This window comes from Corticium candelabrum, chromosome 1 (genome assembly GCF_963422355.1).
Source record: "Corticium candelabrum chromosome 1, ooCorCand1.1, whole genome shotgun sequence".
Lineage (NCBI taxonomy): Eukaryota > Metazoa > Porifera > Homoscleromorpha > Homosclerophorida > Plakinidae > Corticium > Corticium candelabrum.
Window position 1 is genome coordinate 51,130 of NC_085085.1, and position 26,320 is coordinate 77,449.

The 26,320-nt window shown below is 42.3% G+C and overlaps 3 protein-coding genes and 1 long non-coding RNA gene across 7 annotated transcripts; 1 reads left to right on the top strand and 3 right to left on the bottom strand.

Moving 5' to 3' along the window:
- The first annotated feature begins 1,851 nt into the window (after positions 1 to 1,851).
- Positions 1,852 to 4,690, top strand: LOC134192762 (uncharacterized). Of its 2 annotated transcripts, XM_062661522.1 has the most exons (8): positions 1,852 to 1,921; positions 2,019 to 2,243; positions 3,222 to 3,436; positions 3,494 to 3,565; positions 4,009 to 4,064; positions 4,122 to 4,285; positions 4,356 to 4,527; positions 4,582 to 4,690. In XM_062661522.1, exons 1-6 carry the CDS (start codon positions 1,866 to 1,868, stop codon positions 4,257 to 4,259), a joined length of 762 nt encoding a protein of 253 aa, XP_062517506.1. In that variant the 5' UTR covers positions 1,852 to 1,865; the 3' UTR covers positions 4,260 to 4,285; positions 4,356 to 4,527; positions 4,582 to 4,690. The 2 variants fall into 2 exon arrangements, with proteins under 2 accessions (XP_062517506.1, XP_062517499.1); XM_062661515.1 differs by having other exon boundaries at positions 4,122 to 4,527.
- A 9,563-nt stretch (positions 4,691 to 14,253) lies between these two features.
- LOC134194371 (uncharacterized) lies at positions 14,254 to 15,332 on the bottom strand. 3 transcript variants are annotated; one of them, XR_009972191.1, is made up of 4 exons: positions 14,823 to 15,332; positions 14,714 to 14,764; positions 14,611 to 14,655; positions 14,254 to 14,540 (listed from the first exon to the last, which is right to left on the bottom strand). It is a non-coding gene; the product is annotated as an uncharacterized LOC134194371 (long non-coding RNA). The 3 variants fall into 3 exon arrangements; XR_009972190.1 differs by having other exon boundaries at positions 14,254 to 14,764; positions 14,823 to 15,076; positions 15,167 to 15,332; XR_009972189.1 differs by having other exon boundaries at positions 14,611 to 14,764.
- Positions 15,333 to 15,370: 38 nt separating this feature from the next.
- On the bottom strand, positions 15,371 to 16,381 carry LOC134191181 (OTU domain-containing protein DDB_G0284757-like). Its single transcript, XM_062659766.1, has 5 exons — positions 16,232 to 16,381; positions 15,852 to 16,128; positions 15,725 to 15,795; positions 15,537 to 15,659; positions 15,371 to 15,481 (listed from the first exon to the last, which is right to left on the bottom strand). Exons 1-5 carry the CDS (start codon positions 16,379 to 16,381, stop codon positions 15,371 to 15,373), a joined length of 732 nt encoding a protein of 243 aa, XP_062515750.1.
- A 1,541-nt stretch (positions 16,382 to 17,922) lies between these two features.
- On the bottom strand, positions 17,923 to 18,515 carry LOC134194727 (uncharacterized). Its single transcript, XM_062663680.1, has one exon. The coding sequence runs from the start codon at positions 18,511 to 18,513 to the stop codon at positions 18,112 to 18,114; it is 402 nt and encodes a 133-aa protein (XP_062519664.1). The 5' UTR covers positions 18,514 to 18,515; the 3' UTR covers positions 17,923 to 18,111.
- Between the last annotated feature and the right edge of the window lie 7,805 nt (positions 18,516 to 26,320).

Consider the following 26,320-nt stretch of genomic DNA (forward strand, 5'->3'; position numbering starts at 1 on the left):
TCTGTAGGTCGTAACGTTACAAAATATTTGTTCCTCATGCGGCTCGCAACCTCTGCAATTTTGCGGTCCACCTATAAATTAGCACGCAGCATTTCTTCACTTTGAAATAGCAACTGCATGGTGTTGTTCGCAGGTCCCCTGCATCGATGCGTTGTTGTTCGTCTGTAGTTTGCAAAAGTTGACATTGCAGTAGGAAAGAGACGACGAAGCTGCTGGCCGACTTGAAGCACAGCACATGTGTCCGTCGACGGATCGTGAAAGCTTCTTCTAAATCGAGACTGTAGAAACAGCTGCAATTGAATACTTGGTCATCTAGACAGATTGTCAGAGCTATATGCTATCCGGTATTCTGTGTTCTCTCCGCCCTATAAGCAAATTGTATAATGCCCCAATTATTTAGACGCGGGAAATTGTGTTAATTAACATAAGTAGCCCGGGCGAAGAATGGGCTAATTAGCTTGTATATAATTCGAAAGACTAAAAAGTAAAATGTATGTGACGTCATTGGTCCGTTTTGGTGTATTGCGTATCGCCCACTTCTGAAGCCAATCTACGGACCTGTTACTACGGCGGCGAAATAGTGTTTACAGATTCTCTAGAGAATTATTAGTTAGGAATACCTTTATATCTCTATAGGAGCAGAGCTAACGGTATACTTGTACCTAGAAGATTAAAATATGGAATTAATTGTTAGTATATTGCATACATTGCCGACAGTAATCTGTAAAAAAAATTTGGAAGTTTTTGTGTTATGCGCGACTGGTTCGCGCTTTCTTTATATGGGGTAGTACAGTTTGACATATATGCAAGTATTAGACTCTGACCTTCAACATAGCGGTCATAGAATAGTGGTCAAGACATCCGGCTAGCAGTTCAGGGGTTGTGAGATCGAGTCTCCCCAGTAAATCCAAGTTCTGCCGAGCGTTCTGGACGCAGGCAAGGACGCTCGCACGAGCCTAAGCAAAGACGCCGGCGCTGTACCATTCACATTTAGCGTCCATCGCACAAAGAACACACCGCGCCAGTGGTATTGCGCTGCAAAGTAACCACGTGATTACAATTTACTTGAGACAGACATGGACGACCATGTTTTGCTTTTGTTGTGCTGCTGCGCCGTAGTCTCGATCAAGCACTTCTGTTCTTGTAGTCATTTGACAAGACTTGCCAAACGCAAGGAACACCACGCACACACTCAATAAAAACTCCATGGACAAATCAATGATTGATGTCATGTGAACAAATGGAATATCCCGGATACATTTAGTAATTAAATTTCGATTGGCTGAAACGGAGCACGTAATGTTATTGAACGCTGGGTCAATTTTGGTTAGGACGCTCGATTAGAACTTTTTCTATTCCAGCGTCGTGGACGCTCGCCTAGCGTTGTGTGAGCGTCGTGCGAGCGTCGCGGACGACTGACATGTTCACAGTGTGACGCTAAAGCTCGCTCATTGTCAGCGTCCAGGACGCACGTAACGCCGTACTGTGAACCGGACATAATTAAGTCAAACAACCTCCGAGAGCGGTCGGCATTTCGAAGACAACGGCACAAATGCAACGAGATGACAACGAAGAAAACAGGAGCCACAAGAGGCGCTGAGAAACACAGAAGAGACCACCACAAAGTCCCCTATAAAAATCAATATGCCAAAAATTTAATATTAAAATAATTAAACATTATTCTTTAATTATATTCTCGAAGCACAAACCCCAGTACCATATTACATCTTCTCTTATCAATAAAACTTCCCGCAGATTTTGTCCGAAGCGCTAAACTACTCACCACACCTATCTATACATTTCTATAGCTCACGTGAGCTATTTGCATTGACGAGACTGCTTGAGCGGAAGGTAAACTTGCTCCAATGTCTTATGAAAAGCACTCAAATCGGCTAGTTGGGTCTAAACCAACTAAATGGAGGTACAGTACAACTAACCTTCGCGCGTGCATGCAATAGGAAAATGGTGCACATGTATTCGACTGGTTTCTACTTCCTGAAAAGACATATTTTTTGCAGAAATAGCGACAACTACTTGGTGAAGGAACAAAACTGTAAAACCATAAAATGGAGGCTTAAAGAACTTTACAGAGAGTGTCACACAAACAACACGTGCAAACCAGAAGACCTTGATGACTGGATCAACTACTTTCTGTACATGGCAGCAAGTCATGGATCTGAAGAAGTGTGTGAATATCTCCTAACAGAACATGGAGCAAACCCAACAGTCAAGTACACCAAAGGGTTTGTAACTTTGATTACTGTCACTTTTAGTTGTAGCTAGCAGGTACAGTCTCCATTTATACCATAAAGTAAAGGGCCCCTTTCCCATTTTGATATCAAGTGACTAAATGTATGTATACCCCATTACCCATTTCATTGGTATCATGGCCACATATCTGTAACTTGCGGTTCTAAGAACTCTGTAGTATATGATGTGTTTTGCTTATACATACTGTAACTTACTGACAATTGACTTCTAGGCACGACTACCATCTCTTTCATGCACTAGCATCACTTAAGAGTCAAACTTGTTTTGGGCAGTCAAGTTGTTTCTTAGTAGTTACTCTAATGTCTACTCGCTGTTCACGTTTCCGTTAGACTTTGAGAAATCACATGCACTATCTCCTGTACCCTTGATCCGTTTGGCTTGGTTGCTTACTATTCATAAGTGCAAAAGCTAGGAAAATTTTCAAATAGCAAATTGTAAATTGTACTTATACGCAAGGATAAAGATTTTGCATATCAAGGTGGTCTCTAGGCTATTATGCAGTACAATGTTATATTTAATTGTCACATACTATGTGCCAAATTGTCTACAAGAGAGGTCTTTGCAAGGTTAAACTAACCCTAGTAGGAAATGTTGATTGCCCAGACCCACCTTTCTGTTGTACGCCATACTCTCTCGTCTTTATAATGAATGCTAGGAAAAAGATTTGAGCAAGATTAGAAACAGGGTTTTGGAATGATGGCCATATAACTTCAACTGAAAAAGACTGCCTGCTGCTCATTTTGGTTCTGACTTAATGCTGGATCAGGCGTAATTAAGATCACTGCCACTATATATTGCTACTGTTACTATGAGAACAAAGCAGGTTCTAAAAAACTTTTGAATTGAAAGATGCTTTAGAACCAATACAAAACAAGAGCGCCTCATCTGGAATAGCACCTAAATTATAGCTTTTATTTACTGTAATACTATAATATGTTTATTGTGTACAGACAAAGTGCCATCCACAATGCCGCTAGATGTGGCCAGGTTCGTGTACTGAAACTCTTTGCTGCCAAGCACTGGTCATTGGATGAATCAGATGACAGTGGGAATTCTCCTTCAGCTTGGGCTCAAAGACACAACCAACAGGAATGTGTACAACTTCTGCAACAATGGTACCAATCTAAACAAGGATTTAATAAAGAAAATAGGAAAACCACTCAAAGTACTTAACGGTTGTCATTAAAATGTTTTGAGAGTACAAAACATCTCTATTCTGCAGGTGGTAAGAATGCTGCTACAATTGCCAGTAACAATGATGTCAAAAACGACGAGGTTAATCACACCTTAGAAAGTATGTTTTCGAATGCTTATATAGTATACCATGATTGCACTAAAACTTTTTAGCACTTTGCAAGGTTAACCTATGCTGGTCCAGGTTGGCTCAATATTTTGATCATGTAAACACAGGCCAGCCAACCTTTATGCGAAGCTGTGCTGAGCTGTGCTTGGCTGGCTATGCCTCGGCTTCGGTTCACCACATGCATGCTCTTAAGGCTGTATATGCATATTTATATAGAAATAGAAATATATGAATCACAGCCAACTTGTCGATTCATGATCAAGATAGTTAAAATTCTATAATAGGGTACATGTCCATAAAACTATGTAGGATATTGAAAAACACATCCATCAACTGGGCTGGTTTGGTTGTTTGGCATAGCACTGGCCCAGCTTGGTTAGTAACCATGCTAGTAAGAACATAGACTTTTAGTTATTCCACTATTCATTTCTTAGATCAAGAAAAGTTTTATTGCACAGCATCAAGAGCTGCACAGTTGCTAAACATGGCGGTAAGAGGAACTTACAAACACATTGTTGGAATGTATGTAAAAGTGTCTGCTCATTAGAATGGAAGATCATCAAGTGACAACACCTTTATGAACAGAGATGATTTTGAGATGAAGGTGTTCTCTGACATTTGGTGCAACAGTAACCCTACCATGCAATGTTGGCCAGACAGTATTGAAATGTCTACTGAACATTAACTCTGTACAAAGAAACTAAGAATCAAGTATCAACTACATTATCAAATGTACATTATGACAAATGTCTGTATATTAAATATTTAAACTGTTGTCTAGATCTTTACTGGACACATACCATCATATATGTACATATCATGTCTTGTTGACAATAGCTGTTGTGAACATGCCATGCAAACTTTCATTGTCGTCTTTTACTGTAAGACACAACTTGATTTACTCATAACAATTTACTGTAGGACACAACTTGATACCGTATACTGACAAGAAAGTAAGTTCACAGCAACAATATGATTCCATATGAGTGAACTCTAGTTTGCATTAGTTTGGTTGGATAAGGAATACCTTGTGCAAGCTTCTCCTGAAGAGATTTGGTAGCCGCTCAATGGTACTGCTTTGCCAACTGAAATTGAAATGTCACTACTGCAACATTAACCAAGGTGGTGAATGTATATTTTAGCAATTTGAGAACATAGAACTCTGTCTTACGCACCTGGCACTCTAGACATTGCAATCACTTATGACATTAACGGCTACTACCTCGATGACATTTAAAATTAACTTTGTATCTATTCAATTCACAAAGCTGCTAAAAAGAACTGAAATGTCTCTAGATCTAGAGCTGTAACGTTTTCTATATATAGTTTTATACAAATTGAATAAATTACAGTTATCAAAACTAAGACAATAAAGAAGCACTATATATAGTGCTAAACCCTCAGCTGCCAGTAGTAAGCGTACAAGAATGCAAATAAGTAATGAGATACAAAGTAATATGGACACATCACTAAACACCACATTGACAAAACATGTCTAATTAGCTAAACAGTTTGTGTTGTGTAGTTGACATAGCAACACTATCATGTGTGCGTGATTAAAACCCTTGATAATTGGCAGCATATGCTCTTGTGACAATGAGCACATGCCCAATAAGCATGTCGAGTCGTTGAGTCAGTCTACAGCCGGCGTTACTATCCACAGCACTTTCGCATCTTGTAAAATGACTAATAGGGCTTCTCCTATTCAGCACCTCAAAAGGGAGCAGGCAATTAATGTCAATTACTAATCAATTATTTTATTAAATTCAAAATAATACATGTAGCAACTCTACTCTGTAGGTGATCAAGTTCCTACAGGTAATTTTTCTATTTCTGATCAATGACCAACGAGATACAGCTCTTTTTGGCATCAAAGTTACGTGCGAAAAGTTGTTCAAACATAACAAAAGAACCTATATTGTAATTGATCCACATTTTGCAATGACATGCATAACCCAAATGACAAGAAAGAAATAATTTTTCATGTGCACGTTAGATAATGGCACGTAAGCATTTGGCTTTCATGGCACTGTTTTGACAAGGCAATTACATGAACGAATGAGCTGTAACCAGAAATTTAACCAGCTAAACGGGCACTGGGTCCACATCCCCCTCTGGTATAAATTGAGTAATAATACTTTACAATGCAAAGTATTTAAAGTTATTTACAAATGTAGTGACAGTTAAACTTTCAGCCACAGATCTTTGATCTGATGCGACAAATAAAGTAAATAAACCATGCATTGCATCAGGAAGTGTTATCAACACATCTAACTCAGATGAACTGAAAGTAGAAACCTAGAAACATGCATACAGATAATATGGTCTAGCAAATTATTTAGAGCGTTTTAAATAACACTCTGCCACTAAGAAACAACAACCCCATTCTTCAATACAGGACAAACACAGTCTGCAGCTTCTCTTAACCATTTTTAATCACTAATTCTACGGGAAGAGATCGATTGCTTCCCATAAAATTACAAAGCCAATGCTAGTTTACGAAAGCTTGCTGTTCTGTGTTATCATTTCAGTACAATACAACGGTTACTGTACTGTGCGGAAAACATACACCATCACCATGCAGTCATCCTATTTTTAAAAATCAAATCTGCTGTCTGTCTTAGCTTGATCACATCAACTAAAATAATTACTATTATTCTAATCGAAGGCTCAATACTAAAAGTTGAGTTAGACAAATTTGATCCCAGCCTTGCATACACAAGATCATAACAGGAATTCCGAGACATCCTAATCCGGTTGCTGCTGAATTGAAGCGGTTATCTAGTCTTTAGCAAATGTGCATATCTGACTATTTAGATCTTGACCGTCACAGTAATTGTAAGTGTGTATTGGTTATAGGTGTGTCTTTTACCACAAACATGACATATAGAGACATACATAAATGCGCCAGTGGTCTGGGTGTTTGAGATGAGGTCTAAGACTTTGAGGTTACGTGTTTTGTAATCTATACAACGTCACTAATCCGAACAGAGCTTGGCACAGGGCTGTTCTGATTAGCGAAGTTCTACTGTACTGTACTATTATAATATACAATGTGTTATAAACTAATTCTAAAGAATGATACTGTATCCAACCACCTACTTAACTATTCATTTAGTTATTTATGGTACTACAATTAGAGGACCATATTCGCAAGTCCCTGTTTAAACTGTTGGTTAAGGCGGTCAACATAGAGCCCAGAAATTCACTCTTTTTGGGACCGGCTTTTCTTTTCCTTTTCCTGTTTGCAGCGGCATCATTAGCGGTAGCTTTCTTGATGTCTCCAGAGACAGCACCCGATGCTTCGGCAAGATCTAGAGTGCCGAGCATTGCGGGGCAATTTTGAGAATTTTAGATGCAAATGTAGCTATTATTGAGCCGATCAAGCCACCATTTTTAGCCATCTGCGACTCGGAGAGTTTTAAATCAAGGTTTCGCCCCTGGGTTTTTGCCTTTGTGATCTTGTTGTATTGAGTCCTGGCCATATTCAAGACATCTCCTTCCGATAACTGAGAATGTGATAATTGAAGAGTGTAGAGCATGTGTTTCTAAAAGGCACTTCGTAACGCTTTCTTCTGTCTATTTGTTAGAGTAAGGCCCCTGTCACACTACGTCAGGACTGGCGGCGACATTTGCGTTTGCGTTTCACGCGTTTTGTATAATTACATGCAAAAGTAAATGTGCGGTCACACTTGTAGAGCGTATTTGTTGACTCCCACGTTCACGTCGGCGTTGATGTACTTAGGTACGTTGCGTGGGCGTTTCTTTAGTGTTGGAAGGTGCTATTGTCGCTGTTGTCACCTTCGCGTACGTCTGCAACACTCGTTCTAGGGTACTTGACCTACTGAGACTCTGCAATTAGTTCATTTGTTTTGATCGAACGTCAACGAGCGCCATGTCTGCGGATCGTTGAAAGTCAACAGCTGCAACCACTAGAAAGCAGAAAGTCATCTGGTCGCCAAACGCGGAAGCAAAACTAATAGAGATGTGGGCTGATGTACTTGGCAAACATAACGGCAAAGTGATGACAAAAATCCAAGGAGAAGATTGTCACACAGCAGCTGAATGACTACTGCAATCAAGTCAGTCTTCAACATTTCTCGGAGTCGGAGGTGCGCAATAAAATAGACAGCATTGTCAAGAAAGCGAAAGGGATCTATGCGCAGTATCGTCTTTCAAAAGAAACGGGACGTAAAACAGATGATGCCAATATTGCGCTTGATGAGGAAGCTGCCAAATTAGCATGGCCTAACTTTGCTGTTTTTATTACTCACTTTCGAAATTATTTCTCACTGGGACCCGGCTCTGTTGACGACGCTTCGTTGCTACCTAATTTACCGCTATCTCAGCGTGCTGAAGAGGACTTGTTTGGAACCACAGGTGTTGTGGCAGAGAAAGCCCAACATCCACTTCCCACACGTTCCAGAATAATGACGCTGAAGAGGAAGCAACACCAAAGGCAAAGAAGAAAAAGAAGGCTCCCAAGACCCCAAAAGTTGGTACTGCGGGGTCTCAGCTAGCATTCATTTAGGCCATGACAGAAATGCAAGAATCTAGCCAAAGGCGACAGTTTGAGTATGACCAGGCTATGCAACTGCAACTGCAGCAGTTTGAAGAAAGAAGAGAGAGGCAGCAGCACGACAGAGAAATTCGCCTGAATGAAGAGGAAATGAAGAAAAAGATGTCCCAGGAGAGTCAAATCTTTCAAACTTAGCTTATGCAGCAACAGCAAGCATTTCAGGCTGAGCTCTTTAAACGCCTCTATTCTAATAAGCAATAGTTATAATTGAAAATGTCTAACTTGTTGCATGTCTTTTACTTTTACTCAATGTCTATGTGTATAATTTAAAATATTCTTGAAATAACAACAATCTGTAGTAACTTAAAATATCTGTAGTAAGGCTAGACTTGGGAAATATCAGTGTCTAGAATTGATAGCATGAACCCAGTCTGCAAGGGTATCTCTGACACGTTGTGCATCATCATCAACTACATGGTGATGAGGAGGACCTACAACATTATTGTTATAAGCAGCATCTTCGGGCAACCAGTCTTCTTCAAAGGGACAGTTGTGCCTCTCGCAAATATTTTGAAGAGCACAAGCAACTGTAGCTACTTGGCTCGCGAACTCCGGATTCTTGAGGTTGCTATGTGCTGTCACTTGCCATCGCCCATTGAGTCTTCCAAACGCCTGTTCCACTACTCTCCTTGTTCGAATGACAGAATAATTAAAGCTCTTTTCTCTGCCAACATGATTGTCACCATCATAACATTTTATGACAGTCGAACTGAGGGGAAATGCTGCATCCGCAACCAGAAATGGCCTGATTGATAATTCCCCAATCATTTTTTAATGTACAGTAGACAGCCAAACACCATTGTCTATATTTTATTTCAGCTGACTGTTTCTGAATGTGTATAAGTCTCCAACAGACCCTGGCCGACCAGAGTTAACTAAAATAAATATTCCTCTGGCATCAACACACTCCAGAACTATAATGCTATGAAATCTTTTGTAACAGTAATAGCTGTCTCCAAATTTGCTAGGTTTCTTTATTTGCATAAAAGTCCCATCTAATGCTCCACCACATTAAGGCAAACAACAGTGTGCTTCAAAGTCAGCAATAACTTGGTCCAGTTCATCTCCAGTGAGAAAACGAATAGAATTTGGAACTAGAAACCGACGCAACACATACATTCCCTGGTGCACAATTGACACAATAGAGGCTTTTGCAACTCGGTAGATTATAGATAGTTCTGAAAAAGCCGTTGAATGAGCAAGCCAGTGTAGAGTAATTGCAAAGGGCTTGTCTGCATTTATTGATTTCCTCAAATTGGTGTTTTGCTTATGTAGACGCCAGCCGTATCGTCTAAATAAAAACCAGAATGTTGCTTTTGTGACTCTGTATCTGTCCAGATACCGTTTGTCTTCCCAATCAGGAAAAGCAAGCCCATATTCCTTCCACTTACCTTGCACATCTTTCTTTTAAAATCTAGCACCTCTAGGTGTTGTCCAAAATCGTCGCTGACGCCTGAGCTGCTTTACTAATTGCCACACATAGAAATTCATCCACATATCCGTGTTGTGCAAAACAGAAGGCGGCATCAATTTCCTTGGAAACCCGGTCTTCACAGATGTAAGTCGGAAACCATAGCAAAGAAAGTTGTCATATGATGGTATTTCAGCTCGCGGTACGCCAGACGAGAACAGCAAGAAAACGAAAAACCAGCGTTTACTATCTCTGCTTGTCGGCATCATGACACAATGGCACAACAAATAAACCAATTGCAAAGTCTCAGTAGGTCAAATACCTTAGAATGAGTGGTGCAGACGTACGCAAAGGTAACAACAGTGACAATAGCACCTTCCGACACTACAGAAACGCCCACGCAACGTAGGTATGTACATCAATGCCGACGTGAACGTGGGACTTAACACCACGTTCACGTTTACAGTGGCGTTCACGTTACGTTTAGATAACGTCATGAGAAAAGCAAGTGTGACCGCCTTAACGCAAACGTCGCCGCCAATCCTGACGTAGTGTGACCGGGGCCTAAGCCCAAACTTGACGTAGCTCATGTCTATATCTACAGGTTACATTACACAATAACGCTCATCATGCTACTCACCCTCTCCAACGTTGTGTATCAATCAATCAAAACTAAAAAGCAGTCGTGATACTCTGAGTCGTCGCTGTAATCCAGTTTTCTAAAGTTGCTTGCAACTGCCATCGTACTTCGAAATCGGCGGCCATCGTACTTCGAAATCGGCGTGCCCATTTTCAACCTTTTTTGTGTGCTTGGACACATCGACATGTATAATTGGGTAGAGTAACACAAAGTCTTCGGCCAACACTTGGCTTCCCGAATCAGTGTCTGAATATTTTTGAATGCATTCTGGAATAACATGTATGTTTTCCAATAATTTTTAGAGCCTTGGTGAAGTTTGTCTCGATCTCCTATCTGAGTACTGTCTACTATTGACGTGCACACTCAGCCGTGTTAGCTTGGAGATGTCAAAAATTTGTTTTTTGTCCTGATTCTCATCCCGCTCGACAAAGGCAAACACAACAAAGACTTGTTGAGGTAATTGCTCGCTGGCATGCTAGTGACTTTACTAGTGGGACTCAATTCGACGGCTCCGAACTGATTTCAGTACGCTCTTGACTTGCTCAAAGCAGAGAATACGATTGCCGCCTGCCATCAACAAAGCCTCCAACTACGTCTGCACGGTGAGTGACGGTTCAACCTTGAGCATCCATACAAACAAATGCTCGATATTGAATTTACCTGCAACCGCAGCGGCAGCTCTATAAACATATTTGTCGGACAAAATCTTTTCTATGATGGCGTGTTTTACTCCCAACATAACCGGGTCGATATCGCGATAGGAGTCCAACACAACATGCAAGGGTAAGAAAATGGTGACCGATTTCGCACTTGTTGTGATCTCCTGCCCACTAAGGAATCCCATGTTTTACTTGGGTTTTGTAAGTTTAGCATTAAAGTCTATACCTCTGAACTTTGTTCCGGTTACATTGCCGCGTCTGCCACATAGCCCGTGTAACCATCGTCAGATTCGGTTACAGCTGTAGGCATCAACCGCGCTTAGCTGCAAAACTCGATGGACTCTGCACTACCATCGGCGGTATCGCGATGCCACAACATATTCGTCGTTGTACTTCTACCGTAGTCCAAGAATTGGACCAAATTTATAATCGTGCTAGCTTGAGGTAGGTACAGATTGACATCCTCGACTAGAAAGCTGTCGATTTGGTATTGGATAAATCGAAAGCATGACTATCCGTTGTTGACGAGTGTGACGACATTGGTAGCGCGTAATTAGAATCGTTGGATTCTTTTACCAGCACGCTTTGTGAGGAATCAGGTATTTGTACAGATTTCGAGTCTCTATCTTATGCTCTCCGAGTTTGTTTATATTACTGGAGTTGTTAGGATGATAGTCAATGTATTTGAACTTGGTAATCAATTCGTCCTCTATGGGATCCTCGAACACTTGAAATTAAAGTGATACGATCTTTGACGTTTTCATCGCACTATATTGGGGGTTAAATAAAAATTTATCGCAATCGTTAGGATTACGGTTAGGCTTAGCAATAACTATCACGAGATTGAGTATTGATGAGTTTGTTGCTACGCGTTTGAAGGATTTTCTGAACCTGTTGATTGGATGTAAGTGTTTTGATCTTGTCTAATGTGCCCGTAGAGTTTCAGGTAGAACTTATTGCAAAATTTCTTGTAAGATCTTTTAAATTAGTTAATTAATTTATTAATTAGATAAAAAAATTTAACGTTATTGTTGAATTAGTGTTAGAACTAAGTATTGGGGTTAAGTTAGTGTTAGAAGTTAGGGTTATGGTTAGGGTTTAGTTCAACAGAACTAAACCTCAAGTGCCAAAACGTGCAGGACCATGCCTGGTCTGGTAAACGTGGGGGCTCCATTTCTTGTCTTTTTGGGTGCTCCCTTGGGTGTACGGCTTGTCATTAATTGTCAACAATAATCTCTTCACTGTTGGTACAACAATTCTCTGGTCAAGTGTAGAAGTTGTGTCCGTTGGAACCGTCAATGTTTCGGTGTCGAATGATTAGGAGTTTCTTCGTGTGTATTTTTTGTCTGTGTAAAATATAGAAGGGAAGAGGGAGGAAGAAAAGAAGGAAAATGAGAAAGATAGAAAATTAAGTGACAGAGAGAGAAAGAGGGGGGAAACATGTATGGATCAGGTCTGAGTGGGTGGAAAAAGAAGAAAGACAGGAGAACAAAGAAGATAAAGATTATAGGATCAATTAATTAGTTTATTAATTAATTACTATTCCATGTTGTAATTCAATAATTAATTGATTAAGTTGGGGTCAAGCGAGTTGTTTAATAATAAATTTAAGCAAGGCCATATGTGTGTGTGTGTGTGTGGATGTCTGCCGTGGAGTGTGGATGTCGAGGTATGTTGGCCAGGTTCTTACCTTGGTGGGAAAAGTTGAGTTGTTGATGTTGCACACCGTGATGAAATGGTCTTAGGATCGAGTTGCTTGAGATGTATTAAAAACTTGTTAGTTTGTGTAGTTGTTTCAAATCTTCAAATGTCAGATTTCTTGTTTAATTAAGTTGACCTGTAATTTGAGTTGTGTATTGATTTTGCTGGCTCACACATTTGTTGAATGTAGTTTCGTATTGGGAGTAGTTTTTTGTATATGTGAGCACCAACATATGTCAGTCTGTATAAGAGTGTTTGGTGTGTACCTGTAATTGTAGAATTCTTCCAATGTAAGTCTGTCTTTTTGACCACTCATGTGGAGTTTGTTGGTCAGAATGAGTTGATGAATGCTGTTGTGGTCAGTAGTTCATGTTAATCAAAATGTTCATTTGCTGATCTCCACTTTTGAAAAACGCATTCTGGAGCCGGAAATGTTGAAGTGCCACTTCCGGTGTGGAGGTCCTGTTTAGTGTTTACTTACTCATTGTCTGTTTAGAGTTCTTTTCTGTTAGAATGTAGTTGTTATTAGAGAGACAATTCAAGACAATATCGATTGAGCGTTTTCAGAGAGGTTATGTGTCAGATATGAGATGTGATCACTAATCAAAATGTTATGGAACGATATCCAGATTGGGGTATCGTTTCAGCGTGCACACAAGCGAGCGCGGTGCGGTCTATTGGCGTACGCATTTTGGTTCATAACCTTTATCAACGCCAGACACGCATCGATGAAAATGCATAACCTTGCAACACGCTAGAGAATGTCACTCGTCAGTTTTCGTTCATATAAAGAAGCTGTGAGAAGTCGTGACTTGATCGGAAGTTTCACTAGGTTTCAGAACAATAGTTTATTGTGTCCGCTTGACGTAATGAGCTCTTTTGGTATGTGATCTGTCGGTGGCGTTAAATATATGTCTGTATATGGGTAATATTAGTCATGTGATCTTGTTTCTTGTCATCTATCAAATTCTCTTGTTCTTCGGCTTCAGAAGAAACGGTGACGGTGTGGTAGAAAAGAGCAGCTGGCATTAGTGATATGGACGAACAGAGCGTATTATGATGAGCTCCCGATGTGGTAAAGACAACATCTAATCAGCGAGTCTGCGTGTGTGGGTATGTGTGTCTATGTGTGACATGCAGGTTGTCTGTCATGAGTGTTGTGTTTGCGTGGTGTGGGGTGTATGAGTGTTATTTGGTGTCGTGGAGTAAGATTGGAGTTCAAAATTATTTTTAATTAATTTATAAACATTTATTCATTAATTAAATTATGTATTTTATTTAATAAATTTAATTAAATAAAAAGGAATTTTTTGGATTAATTTCAAAGCCAGGGTTTGTGTTATAGTTGGTGTTAATGTATTGAGTTAGTGTATTATGTGATATATTAAATATTCTATTTGGTTGGGGTTATTTATTGATCAAATTAATTAGGTAAATGATTTGTTAGATGACTTGTTAGTTTAGTGTTAGGATTAGGGTTAGGGTTGGGGTTGGAGTTAGGGCTGAGATTAAGATTATTTTTAATTAATTATTTAAATAATACATTAAATATATTATATTAAATAGATTAAATAATTTGTTAGGGCTAGGATTAGGGTTAGGGTTATGTTTACGGTTAGATCTAAAGTTAGTGATTAATCTTACCTCCTCCATTTGATCTTGTTTGAATAATTTTTTATCATTGTCGTTTCTACAATTTATTACAATAAGGTTTTGCATTGCAATATTACCTAGCTGATACTGTCTATAGATAGCAAAAACTACCACGAAATTCCATAAACAGATCTCTATTGTTTATATATTAATAATACGCCTAGCACATTTAATTAATTACACAGCTAGCGGGACAGTCTCTCTCCAATCAACTAAATTTAGTACATACATCAACATCTGTAGGCAACAACTTACTCGCATGAACTGGTGACTGAGTGTAGAAGGCGATACGAAAGCCAACGTCGTACGGTTTTTATTTTCATCTACGAGAATACATGTTGTTAGATTAATTAATTAATGCATTAATCAGAATGATTCTATGATAATTATAACCTTGCGTCTTTGCAACTTCCCGAGAAGAGAGTAGTCTCTCATGTTCTGTAAATCGCAGTATACATGGCCTATAGCTTTTATCAATTTATAGCCCTAGACGTACCACACAAGTCCAAACACCGCAATTGACACTATCGATCTGTTGAGGCTTTTCCTGCATTTAACCTAGATTAGCAAACGTTCCATGGATATCCACAGTACGAGCTACGCACTATATATAGCCTCACACATCCGCTCACCTTTGATACTAGGTATTTCTTTTGCCAAAAATCCTTGTTACTCAGTGTACCATATTTCCTCCTATGCTCATCACACAACCAAAGTCTACGACATATTTACATGCCAATATTTGATAATGCAATTGGAACTCTTGACAGTAGAATTACATAATGCAATCACACACAGCGTCATGTGTGTTTCCCGCCGAATCGATAACATTGAGACACTTCTCGAAAATGTCAACAATCTATAATATAGTTTGTCATGCACTCACACTTTCAAAACTTAGACCCCGCAGAATGATATGAGATTTGACATGGAATGGTATGATTCTAACCACTTCTATCCAGTGATTCTTCCTATGAATAGGTATAGCAATTAGTTCGTATTCAAAGACGTTGACCTATACAAAGCTTTACTGCATGAATTCTACATTTTAACAAGGAATGTCATTTTATTAACCTCCATAGTAGCTCTTCATACGCCATCGTATCCTCGTTTTCCATAACTTGAAACAAGGTAGGAATTCATTGACAATACTCTATTGGAATTCTATAAAAAAAGAAATGAAACGCACATAGTTTGACAAAATTTTCTCGCGTACCATCAAGTTTGTCTCTTGCTGGAATACTATGTGCAAAGCATTTACTATCTAAAGATAAGATACCAATATATGATATACTACTTAGAGACGTTAGCTCACTGACTTTATCGTTCAACCATCTTTTGGACTGCAGCGATTGAAAATCAGATGAAAATAATTCATAACTTTGAACCGTACTTAGTCTATGCTGGAAACTGCTCTCAGCCATACGCAAAGCACCATCTACCTACAATACAACAAATTCAATAGTTCTACTTATTGAAAAAATTGTAAAAAACATATTTTGGATACTATGGTAGCAACAGCAGCAGGTATGTCAAACTCGCCAACAGTTTTGCGTTGGTTGCCTGGAAAGGTTTTTGCTAACAAAGTTTTAATGCAGCAGCTTTTCAACGTTTGTACAATGTAATTTACTAACGCTGTTTTGCAGTATTGAGATCCAGACTCCAATAGTGGTTTTCTGCCACATGCCCCAGCAACATTGGTGCACGCCGGTTCCCTTCTGCAGTTCTTGCGTTAATTTGTTTGTCGCTGTTTTCATCTTCAAGGGAAGAGACAATGTACACTGGACGGTCAAATACTGTTGCTGCAACTCGCATGACAATTTCATCCGCCCAAGTGCCCGGCATTTTCATACTGTTAATGTAGTCTGTCCATTCGAGTAGAATAAATTGAGAAAGATGTTCTCCTGAGTCCTGCTTAGACATAAAAGTAGCAATGTACAGATATACTAGCTAATATGGTAAACAATACTTAATTATATTATGGTAGCATGCCAAATTTGCTACTATATAGTACCGTGAAAGGATTTTCGTTTAGGTGCCGAACTATCGTCTTTCTAATCTTTTGGTGGAACATGTTGACACCGAAACGACTAAGTTGATTACTTAGTGCTCTAAAGAAACAGTTGCCGTCTCCTTTGACCTCGTTTCTCACAGTAAGACCCATTTCTTCAATACGGCAGACTAGAGAATAAGAAATGTCGTTCTTAGCCTGTTGTTCAACTTCGTGTTCATAAAGAGAGAATTGGGCTATCTGTGCAAGTTCGCTGTCGTCGGCTAGTGTACCTGAGAAATAGTATATTAATGTGTGTGTGTGTGTGTGTGTGTGTGTGTGTGTGTGTGTGTGTGTGTGTGTGTGTGTGTGTGTGTGTGTGTGTGTGTGTGTGTGTGTATTGACAGCAATCAGCCTCAATGGTTGCATACCCTGTGAAGTCACAGTAGCTGAAATGCTGGGATTTTTCTTGACATAGCCGCTGAATGCAGTCGTTTTCTTAACATCTACAATAATAGAAGTGAAAATATGCAAAGCTCGTGTACATGTACAAGTAGAAGATGCATGCCATGTCCTTACTTTCTTTAGCCTTCTTCAAGAGTAATAATTTTTTGGCTAGTGCTTGTCTGGTGTTTTCTTCCTCGGCTGTAAGGGATGTGATATCCGATACTGCAAACCATTTAGTAGCTGTTTGCTCGCCGATTACGCGCACTAGGTACCGATTCTTCTGAAAGTTGGTTTTTATAATTTTTCGTTTGCCAATAACCGGGGTAACCGGTAGCTTGTTCCATTTCTTTCGGCTGATACTCGTATGTAAACGAACTAGGACTGCATCACCGACGCTGTATGTAGAAGGCGGATGAGATACTGCGTAACGTTCCGCTTGTCGATAAGCAGTTGTTTGCGACGAATCGTACGCTTGTTTCCTTACACGTTCAAAAATATTGAGCTCAGTCTCAATTACGTGATTGTCGTCATCGTCGCTAGTGTTGCTGTAAATGTCATCGCTAGCAATAGATAGCGTCTAAAATGTTCATATATTAGTGAAGCAAATGCTTAAAAATGACAGAATGCAGAAAACTTGATTACCTCACTGTCGCTGCCAATGTCTATTTCTAACTGACTTTCTGAATCAAGACTTCGCCTATAGAGAACTACGTTTGATTCGCGTCCAAAAAACACGTAAAATGGACTTCTCATACCTGAACAAGAACCATCTAACTTTTATTTCTTATCTAATGTTACATTTTCCTAGACAATTAATTAAGTATACCAAGTGAACTGTGTGGGCTGTTGTTATACAGCTGCGCGTATTTTTGTAGTACACCGACCCAGTCGACTCCAGACGTTGTTGCTAAATTGTTGTAGAGGTCAAATTTCAGCTTCTCCTTCCACGTTCGATGAGACCGTTCATCCTAGTACATAACATTTCTAACTACTACATGCATACGTTACGTAAAATCTAAAATGTATTAAGGTCGAAATACAAGCTATACGTTTTGTGAGGAGCACTACAATACTCTTTAGATACCTTTCCTTGAAACTGAGGATGATAAGGCGATCAGTATATCATCCGACAATTGAAAGCTTTCATAACTTGTCTAGTCACGCGTGCCGTAAACTCTTTGCCTTGGTCGCATTGCAGCAATCGTGGTGGATCAAAAATAGAATACACGGAGCTAAGGTGTTGAGCTACGACTTTTGCTGACTTGTCGGACAGAGGTTGTAAAATGACGTAACGACTGAATACGTCCAATAAAAGACAACACGTACTTGTACGTGATTTCACATTTTGTTATTGCTAGTTTTCGTAGGTCCACAATGTCTACCTGATTCCTTCCTATCACCCTACGTGAGGAAATACTGCGCAGAGGCGGACGATTTGAAAATAGTGGCTTTGGTTTTTATTTTTCAGGAAACGTGTTGAGACGTTTTTGAATACCATGTTGGTCTGCCAATCCAACAAAGTATCTTCCAATTCTGTGGTACAACTTTCTTGTTCCTTCTCCTTTCGTGCTCTGGTACTCTTTTCGAATTGCATCTGTAACCTCAGATCTCTTGAGAGCAATTTTTCCTGACTTCTTATAAACTAGTCTTGTTTCTTTCTGGCCTGTCAACGAATTGTGAGTAGTTTGAACGTCATAGTGTTTTCTCTTTTGCACAGCAACACGTTCTTCTTTTGATCTTTCTGATTTCGGCGCACACGTGTACGCATTGACGAGAAGAGCAAGTAGAATATTGTAAACCGCGTCATCCAAAGCAGAAGGTCCTCTTCCTCTTCCTTGTTTACTGCCGTTCTGGTTCATGGCTAGAGCAAGCACACACATACAGTGACTACCAGGTAAAATCGACTCAATATATAGGTACTGCAACTGTAGAGAAGCAGAGTAATGACGCACACAATTCAGGGCAAATTCTTCTCACGCCTACAGTTCCGTGTACGCAAAACTGATAATTCTGTGTCGATTCTTAGTTTGATGACGATAGCGTAGTTCTAGTTGTCGCTTGGCTAATGTGTATAGTGTTTCGTAGTGACGACGTTGGCAAGTAAACGCAATTGTTATTCACATGTACAGTACTGAATTACAAAACGGTTGACGTAGGCCAAGTGTGAAAACGAGTTACACGTGCGTCATCTACCTGCTAATTTCTAGTGCTACGACGACATCATCGTGAACTCACGATGACACACTCGTAATGTCGTAATCATTAGTGTAGTAAATTGTTCCTAGACGTTATGCTAGCAGTGTGAACCCAACGTCCAGAAAACGAAGGCAATGCGTATGCAGGTAATTTGAAGTTATAATGCGCACCTGCTTTGGGTAGAGAACTTGTTTAGATTGTGATTAACGAAATGTCAATTAATGTCATGTGTGCATGCATGGACCAGCTGTTGGAGGTGATTTCGATTCTGTGTGGCAGATCTATAGAGACGAACGTGCCAAATCCTCAGTCTTTTTTGTACATAGAGAAATTCTTGTGCTCTGTGTGTTGTTGCACTAGCGAGGACGACTACAGTTGTAGCTATATAACACAGCGTTTGCAAAGTGGAAAGTCGCTTGACAGCAGACTAGAACGTTTGTTTGTATATTACACTAAATTCGCCAAAGTATAATATTCGTATAGCCTCGCAGAACTTCAGCTAATTAGACTATTCCTTCACACTTAAAAAACTGCATTACTCTGCAACGCCAAGTTTTGTTGGACGCATAGACTTTCAGGAACGCTTCTACCAGGTTACTGATAACGCCACAAAGTGAGAAACACGAGAAGTGGTACAAAAGTTTCAATGGAATACTATCACCGATCTATATAATTCAAAGCAAAAACGTAATTATTGCAAATAAGAAGCAATCTTGAATACACTACCAAGGCACACAAAGAACAACCAAACAACAGAGATAGACAAAGAGACCGAGAAACAACCAAAAGTAAGCATTAGTTCAGACATAATATTGGACAAGAACAGCACGGTACACAAGAAACAAGCGAACGACAGACAGGCAGACAGACAGACAGACAGACAGATAGACAGACAGACAGACAGACAGAAACACAGACAGACAGACAGACAGAAACACAGACAGACAGCCAGCCAGACAGACAGACAGACAGACAGACAGACAGACAGACAGACAAACAGACATACAGACATACAGACATACAGACACAGCTATCAAGAAACGAAGACGGAAAGCCAAATGCATCAACCTTCAAGACATACTGGAGATCTGTGTTTTCTATGTGTCTACAACGATCAAATGCTAGAGTGATTGACAGAAAAATAAAGAAGATTGTTTCAAGAGACAGCAACATAAACATAAATGGTTGTAGGTAGAACCAAGCCCTATTTGCTTGGGTAGTATTTAGTTTCTTTGCTTAGATGGTGTATAATAGTTCAATGTTTGAAAATATGTGTGTTGACAGACAGACAGACAGACAGACAGACAGACAGACAGACAGAGACAGTCAGACAGACAGTCAGTCAGTCAGACAGACAGACAGACAGTCAGTCAGACAGACAGACAGACAGACAGACAGACAGTCAGACAGACAGACAGACAGACAGACAGACAGACAGACTTAGACACTTTTCCACTAATCACTCTTGCATTGCATCTCTGTATACACACTCATATCTGCATGCATGCGCATAGCTGCATGCTGGTTAGAATAGTTCTTGTCTTCATTTTCTTGTCTGCATATTTTGATTCTACTGCAGCACATTTGCTGTGTCACCATTCAAAGAAAAGATAGACAGACAGACAGACTAAATGGCAGAAAGACACAGAAGATGCATGTATACAAGAAAACCAAATTTCACTAAACAAACGGATCGTTTTATAGTGTACAACAACGCAGACAAACAACCATCAATACCCATCTGAGAGACCAAGTGCAAATAAGTGATTTTACATCAGATACATTTAATTAGTTGTTTCTCGAACTACTTATATTCACTTATTTTCTCTTCTGTTTTGGAAGTCATCACCGATCTTTGGTCGTGCGCAACCAATTTCAGAGACGTAGATCGTCTTCCTTGCGTAGACCGTAGGCATACGTCACTGTGCACCTAAATATCAATCGATGCCATGCAGGATCGATGCATAAATCTGTAGCTAACCGCAGCATTGTACGCACTAAAACATTCTTAGGCACATCACCACGTCTCTACACTCGGTGATCGGATCATATTTATTTACCTTGTAACGCACAAGACATTCTTACTCCGCCTACTTTCAACACGCCCGCTACCAGACGAGCCGAGATTTGCCTCAAAAGGAAACGTCAGACACGCGAACTTGCGATCGACAATGTCGTGATGACTTCAGTATTCATATGAAGCCAAATACAAACGAAGAAGCAGGTCGCACTCGATTTCGGCTCATGGAGACGTCTGGGAGACGCGTGAAAATTATTATGGCCATCGTCACGTCGTTCGCGTCCGTCTCGTACAGCTGTAAGAGTTGGAGAGTGCCGATTCGAGGCGCAATAAATGCGAAACCAAATAGTCCACGCGACCAAATAGCCCCTGCAGGTGGCCGAAACCAAATAAGCCCTAGTTAAACGGTTTCGGGAACCAAAAAGAAGCGAGATAATTGCCCGCGACCAAATAGTCCACGCGACCAAATAGTCCCTGTACACCCGTCTCTCCGTAGGCCGTTTCCCGAAATGGAGCCTTGCTTTCGCTCAATAAACTATAGTTCAGAAGAATCGCTAATACATTTCCTTTTGAATGAGCCTACATTCAGCTGTGTACGTTGTAGCAATCTTCAAATATCGCATTTTGTAAGATGCCACACCCTGTGACATCAAAGACCTATTTCCGCCCACGTGATTTTGACGTTCAATATCTACCTTCTGGCGCTTTGTTAGCCAATCAAATATTTTTAGCCGTTAGACACACACTTTGAGCATGTCTTTGCATACGGGCAATATTTTAGTGGCGCATGCGGCTTGGTAACAATGTTTGCCGACACGTTGGTCTGGGCGGTCTAACTGCGTTACCGTGACTTTGGGGATTTCGACATAACTTTTGAGTCAGAAACAACGCCTGTTGCTGTCATTAATGTGTTTTATGCTTCGGACTTGTCATCTGATGAAGACGCAACAGAGAACGATGATGAAATTCCCGTTGGTGAAGACAGAGACGTCGCCGCGCTCTAAGTAGAGCATTTGGATGTCTAATCGCTTTGTTTTTCGCCAGATCTTGTTTTTAAAGTGTTTTAGTAAGTGTTTTGCATGTTCGGGCTCTAGCCATTGGGTAGAATTTGAGTTATGCCCATAGTAACCAGTGGCTATGGATATGTACCCGTAAGTTGTTGTTACAGAACGTGGTATTTTACTTTCATGACAACAGTTTTCTATTATTTTATATCTTTGTTAACTCTCTAAACGGCAATGCGACGCACCACAACTAAGATCTTTCCGTTGGTGAAGACAGCAATGACTCAAATAGAGTAGCTTTGACTGGATGTCGAAATCACGTATCAAAACAAGTAACAATAGTTATACAAATTATATAATCCAAAAGTGCAGTTAATACGCTTATTAAAGATATATGAATTGCAATTTTTACTGCTATGATTTGGCTGCAACTGCAAATAATAGGTAAGCGACTACTGCCTTGCGCGCGCTAGACAATTAGATAATTTGAAAATAAGACGGGCGCGAAGTGTAGACGGTAAAGGTATTGAGAAATGGCTGAAGATTTAAACGCAGTTACTCGCAGTAGCGCGCAGTTGGGCGCACAGTTAAGCCCAGATGTGAGCGCAGTTTTGCGCGTCCTTTAGCTAATATGGGTGAGCAGTTACGCGCAGATACGCGCAGTTACGCCCATATTGGCGCGCAGTTAGGCGCATTTGAGCGCAGTTGGGCGCGTACCTATGCGGACCTGGGCACGCAGATGCGCGCAGTTGGGCGCACAGTTACTCCCAGATGTGATCGCAGTTGAACACGTAGTTACTTTCAGATGGGCGCGCAGTTACGAACAGTTACGCGCAGTTACGAGCAGTTACGTTCAGAAGGGCGCGCAATTACGCGCACTTACGCAAATACGCGCAGTTGAGCAAGCAGTTACGGTTAGATAGACGCGCAGTTACGCGCAGTTACCCGCAGTTACGCGCAGTTACGCGTAGTTAAGCGCAGTTGGCCTCGCAGTTGGGCGTGCAGTTTGTTGTGCAGTTGTGCATAGATGGTCTTGCAGTTGGGCGCGCAGATACGCAAAAACTTATGCTCAGATGAGCGCGCAGTTGTGCGCAATTACGCGCAGATACACGCAGTTACGCCCACATGGGTGTGTAGTTATGCGCGGTTAGGTGCAGTTACGCAGAGTTGCGCGCAGTTGGTCGCGCAGTTACGCCCAGATGGGCGCGCAGTTATTCGCAGTTAAGTCCAGTAACGCGCAGTTGGGCGTGCAGTTACGCGCAGTTGGGCGCGCCGTAATACCCAGATGGACGCGCAGTTCTGTAAGCAGTTACTCCCAAATGGGAGCACATTTACGCTCAGATGAGCGCCCAGTTACGCTCAGATTGGCATGCATTTACTGGCAGTTACGCGCAGTTACGGCCAGTTGTGCCGGCAGTTACGACAAGAAGTGCGCGCATTTGGACGTGTAATTACGCTCAGATAGGCTCGCAGTTACGCGCAGTTAAATAGAGATATGCGCGATTACGTTCAAATTGGAGAGCAGTTACGCGCAATTACGCGCACTTACGGGCAGTTGCGCGCAGTTCAACCCAAAGTTACGTCTTGATGTACGTGGTATTGGCCGTGTAATTATGCTCAAATGGGCGCAGTTACGAGCAGATGCTCACCATTACCGCCAGATGGGCGCGCAATTAAGAGCCGTTACGGGGAGTTACGCGCAGCTGGGCGCGCAGGTACGCCCAGATGAGGGCGCATTTGGGCAAGCAGTTTCTTTCACGTAAGCGCACAGTAACGCGCCGTTATGCGCAGTTACGCGCAGTTGGACGAGCAGTTGAGAGCTAAGTTACGCCCAGATGTGCGCACAATTGGGCGCGCAATTACGCTCAGATGGCCGCGCAGTACGCGACGCGTGTACATCCAAATGGGCGCGCAGTTACGCGCAGGTACTGGCATTTAGAAGTAGTTACGCGCTATTGGGCGCGCAGCAGCTTCCGAATGGGCGCACAGTTTGCTGCGCAATTACGCCCACATCGGTGCACAGTTACGCTCAGTTACGCGCAGTTACGCGCAGTTACGCGTCGTTACCAACAGGTGCGCGGAGTTGGGCGCGCATTTGGGTGCACTGTTACGTCCAGATGTGCGCAGACTTGGGCGCGCAGTTATGCTCAGATAGATGCGCAGTCACGTGCAGTTACGCGTACTTACGCCCAGATGAGCGCACAGTTACCCGCAGTTACGCGCAGTTACGGTCAAATAAGCGCAGTTAAGCCCACATGGGCGCACATTCATGCGCAGTTACGCACAGTTACGCGAAGTTGCGCGCAATTGGGGCGCAGTCACGCTCATATTGGCGCACAGGTAATCGTAGTTAAGCGCAGTTACGCGCAGATGGCAGCACAGTAACACCCAGATGGGCGCACAGTTTGGTACGCAGTTACTCCCACATGGGCGCGAAGTTGCGCTCAGATGGGCGCGCAGTTACAGGCAGTTACGCGCAGTTACGGGCAGTTGAGCCCGCAGTTTCGCCCAGATGTGCTCGCAGTTGGACACGTTGTTGCGCTTAAATTGGCGCGCATTTATGCGCAGTTGCGCGCAGTTACGTCCTCATGGGCGTGCAGTTACGCGCAGTTGCGCGCAGTTTGGCACGCAGTTACGCACAAATGTGTGTGGTGTTGAGCGGGCAGTTATGGTCAGATGGGCGCTGAGCTACGCGCAGATACGCCCAGATGGGCGCGCATGTACACGCAGTTACGAAGAGTTACGAGGAGTTACGCGCAGTTACGCGCAGTTATGCGCAGTTGGGCGTGCATTTGGGCTAGAAGTTACCCTCAGATGTGCGCGCAGTTAGGCACACAGTTACGGCTTACAAAGGCACGAAGTTACAGGCAGTTACGCGCAGTTACGCGCATTTGGGCGCGTTGTAACTCACATATAACCGCACAGTTCAGTGTGCAGTTACACCCAGATGTGCTCGGATTTGGGCGCGTAGTTATGCTCAGATGGGCACGCAGTTACGCGCAGATACGCGCAGTTGCGCCTAGATGGGCGTGCAGTAACGCCCAAATGGTCGCGCAGTTTGGTGCGCAGTTACGCGCAGGTACGCGCAGTTACGCTCAGTTACGCGCAGTTATGCGCAGTTATGCGCGGTTACGCGCAGTTATGCGCAGTTGGACCCGCAGTTACGCCCAGATGTGCGCGCTGTTAGTCGCGCAGTTAAGCTCAGATGGGCGAGCAGTTACGCGCAGTTACGCGCAGTTGTGCGCAGTTACCCGCAGTTACGCGTAGATGGGCGCACATATACGTCCATTTTTGCACGCAGTTGGGCGCGCAGTTACGCTCAGTTGGGCGAGCAGGAACGCGCAGTTATGCTCAGTTGAGAGCACACTTACGCCCAAATGAGAGCGCAGTTACAAGCATTTTTGTTCAGATGGGCGCGCAGTTGAGCGTGCAGTTACGAGTAGTTATGCTCACATTAACCCCAGATGGGCGCACAGTTTGGTGCAAAGATACGTTCAGATGGGCGCGCAGTTATCCCCAGTAAAGCACAGTTAAGCGCAGTAACGCGCAGTTACGCGCAGTTACGCTCAGTTCGGCGTGCAGTAACGCCAAAACTAATGAGCAGTTAAGTACGCATTTATGCGTAGATTGGCGCGCTGTTACGCGCAATTACGCGCAATTACGCGCAATTACGCGCAGTTGGGCGCGCAGTTTCGCCAAGATGTGGTCGCAGATGTGCGCGCAGTTACGAGTAGGTACGCGCAGTTTCGGCAGTTGGGCGCGCAGCACGCCAAGATGTGCGCGCAGTTGGGCGCGCAGCTACGCTTAGATGGACGAGCTGTTTGACGCGCTGTTGGGCGCGCAGTGGGGAGCGCTGTTGGGCGCGCAGTTACGCTCAGATTGGCGATCAGTTACGCATCAATACGAGCAATTTTGGCGCGCAGTAACCACCAGATGAGCGTACAGTTCGGTGCGAAAATAGGCTCAGATGGACGGTCAGTTATGTGCACTTACGCGTAGTTACGCGTAATTGGGCGCGCAGAAACGCCCAGAGGGGCGCGCAGTTCAATCCTCAGTTACGCGCAGTTGGGCGTGCAGTTACGCTCGGATGTGCGTGCAGTTGGGCGTTTAGTTATGAGCAGTTGGACGCGCAGTACCTTCAGATGGGCGCTCAGTTCGGTGCGGAGTTACGCTCAGATTGAAACACAGTTAAGCGCAGTTGGGCGCACAGTAACGACCAGACGGGCGCGCAGTTCAGTGCGCCTTTACGCCAAATTGGCACGCAAATTACGTGCAATTACGAGCAGTTACGCGTACTTACACGCAGTTAGGCGCAGTTAGTCACGCAGTTAGTCGCAGTTGGCCGCGCAATTACGCCCAGATTGGCGCGCAGTTACGCACAGATACGCGTAGTTGGGCGCGCAGTAACGCCCAGATGTGTGCGCAGTTAAGCGCACAGTTACGCTT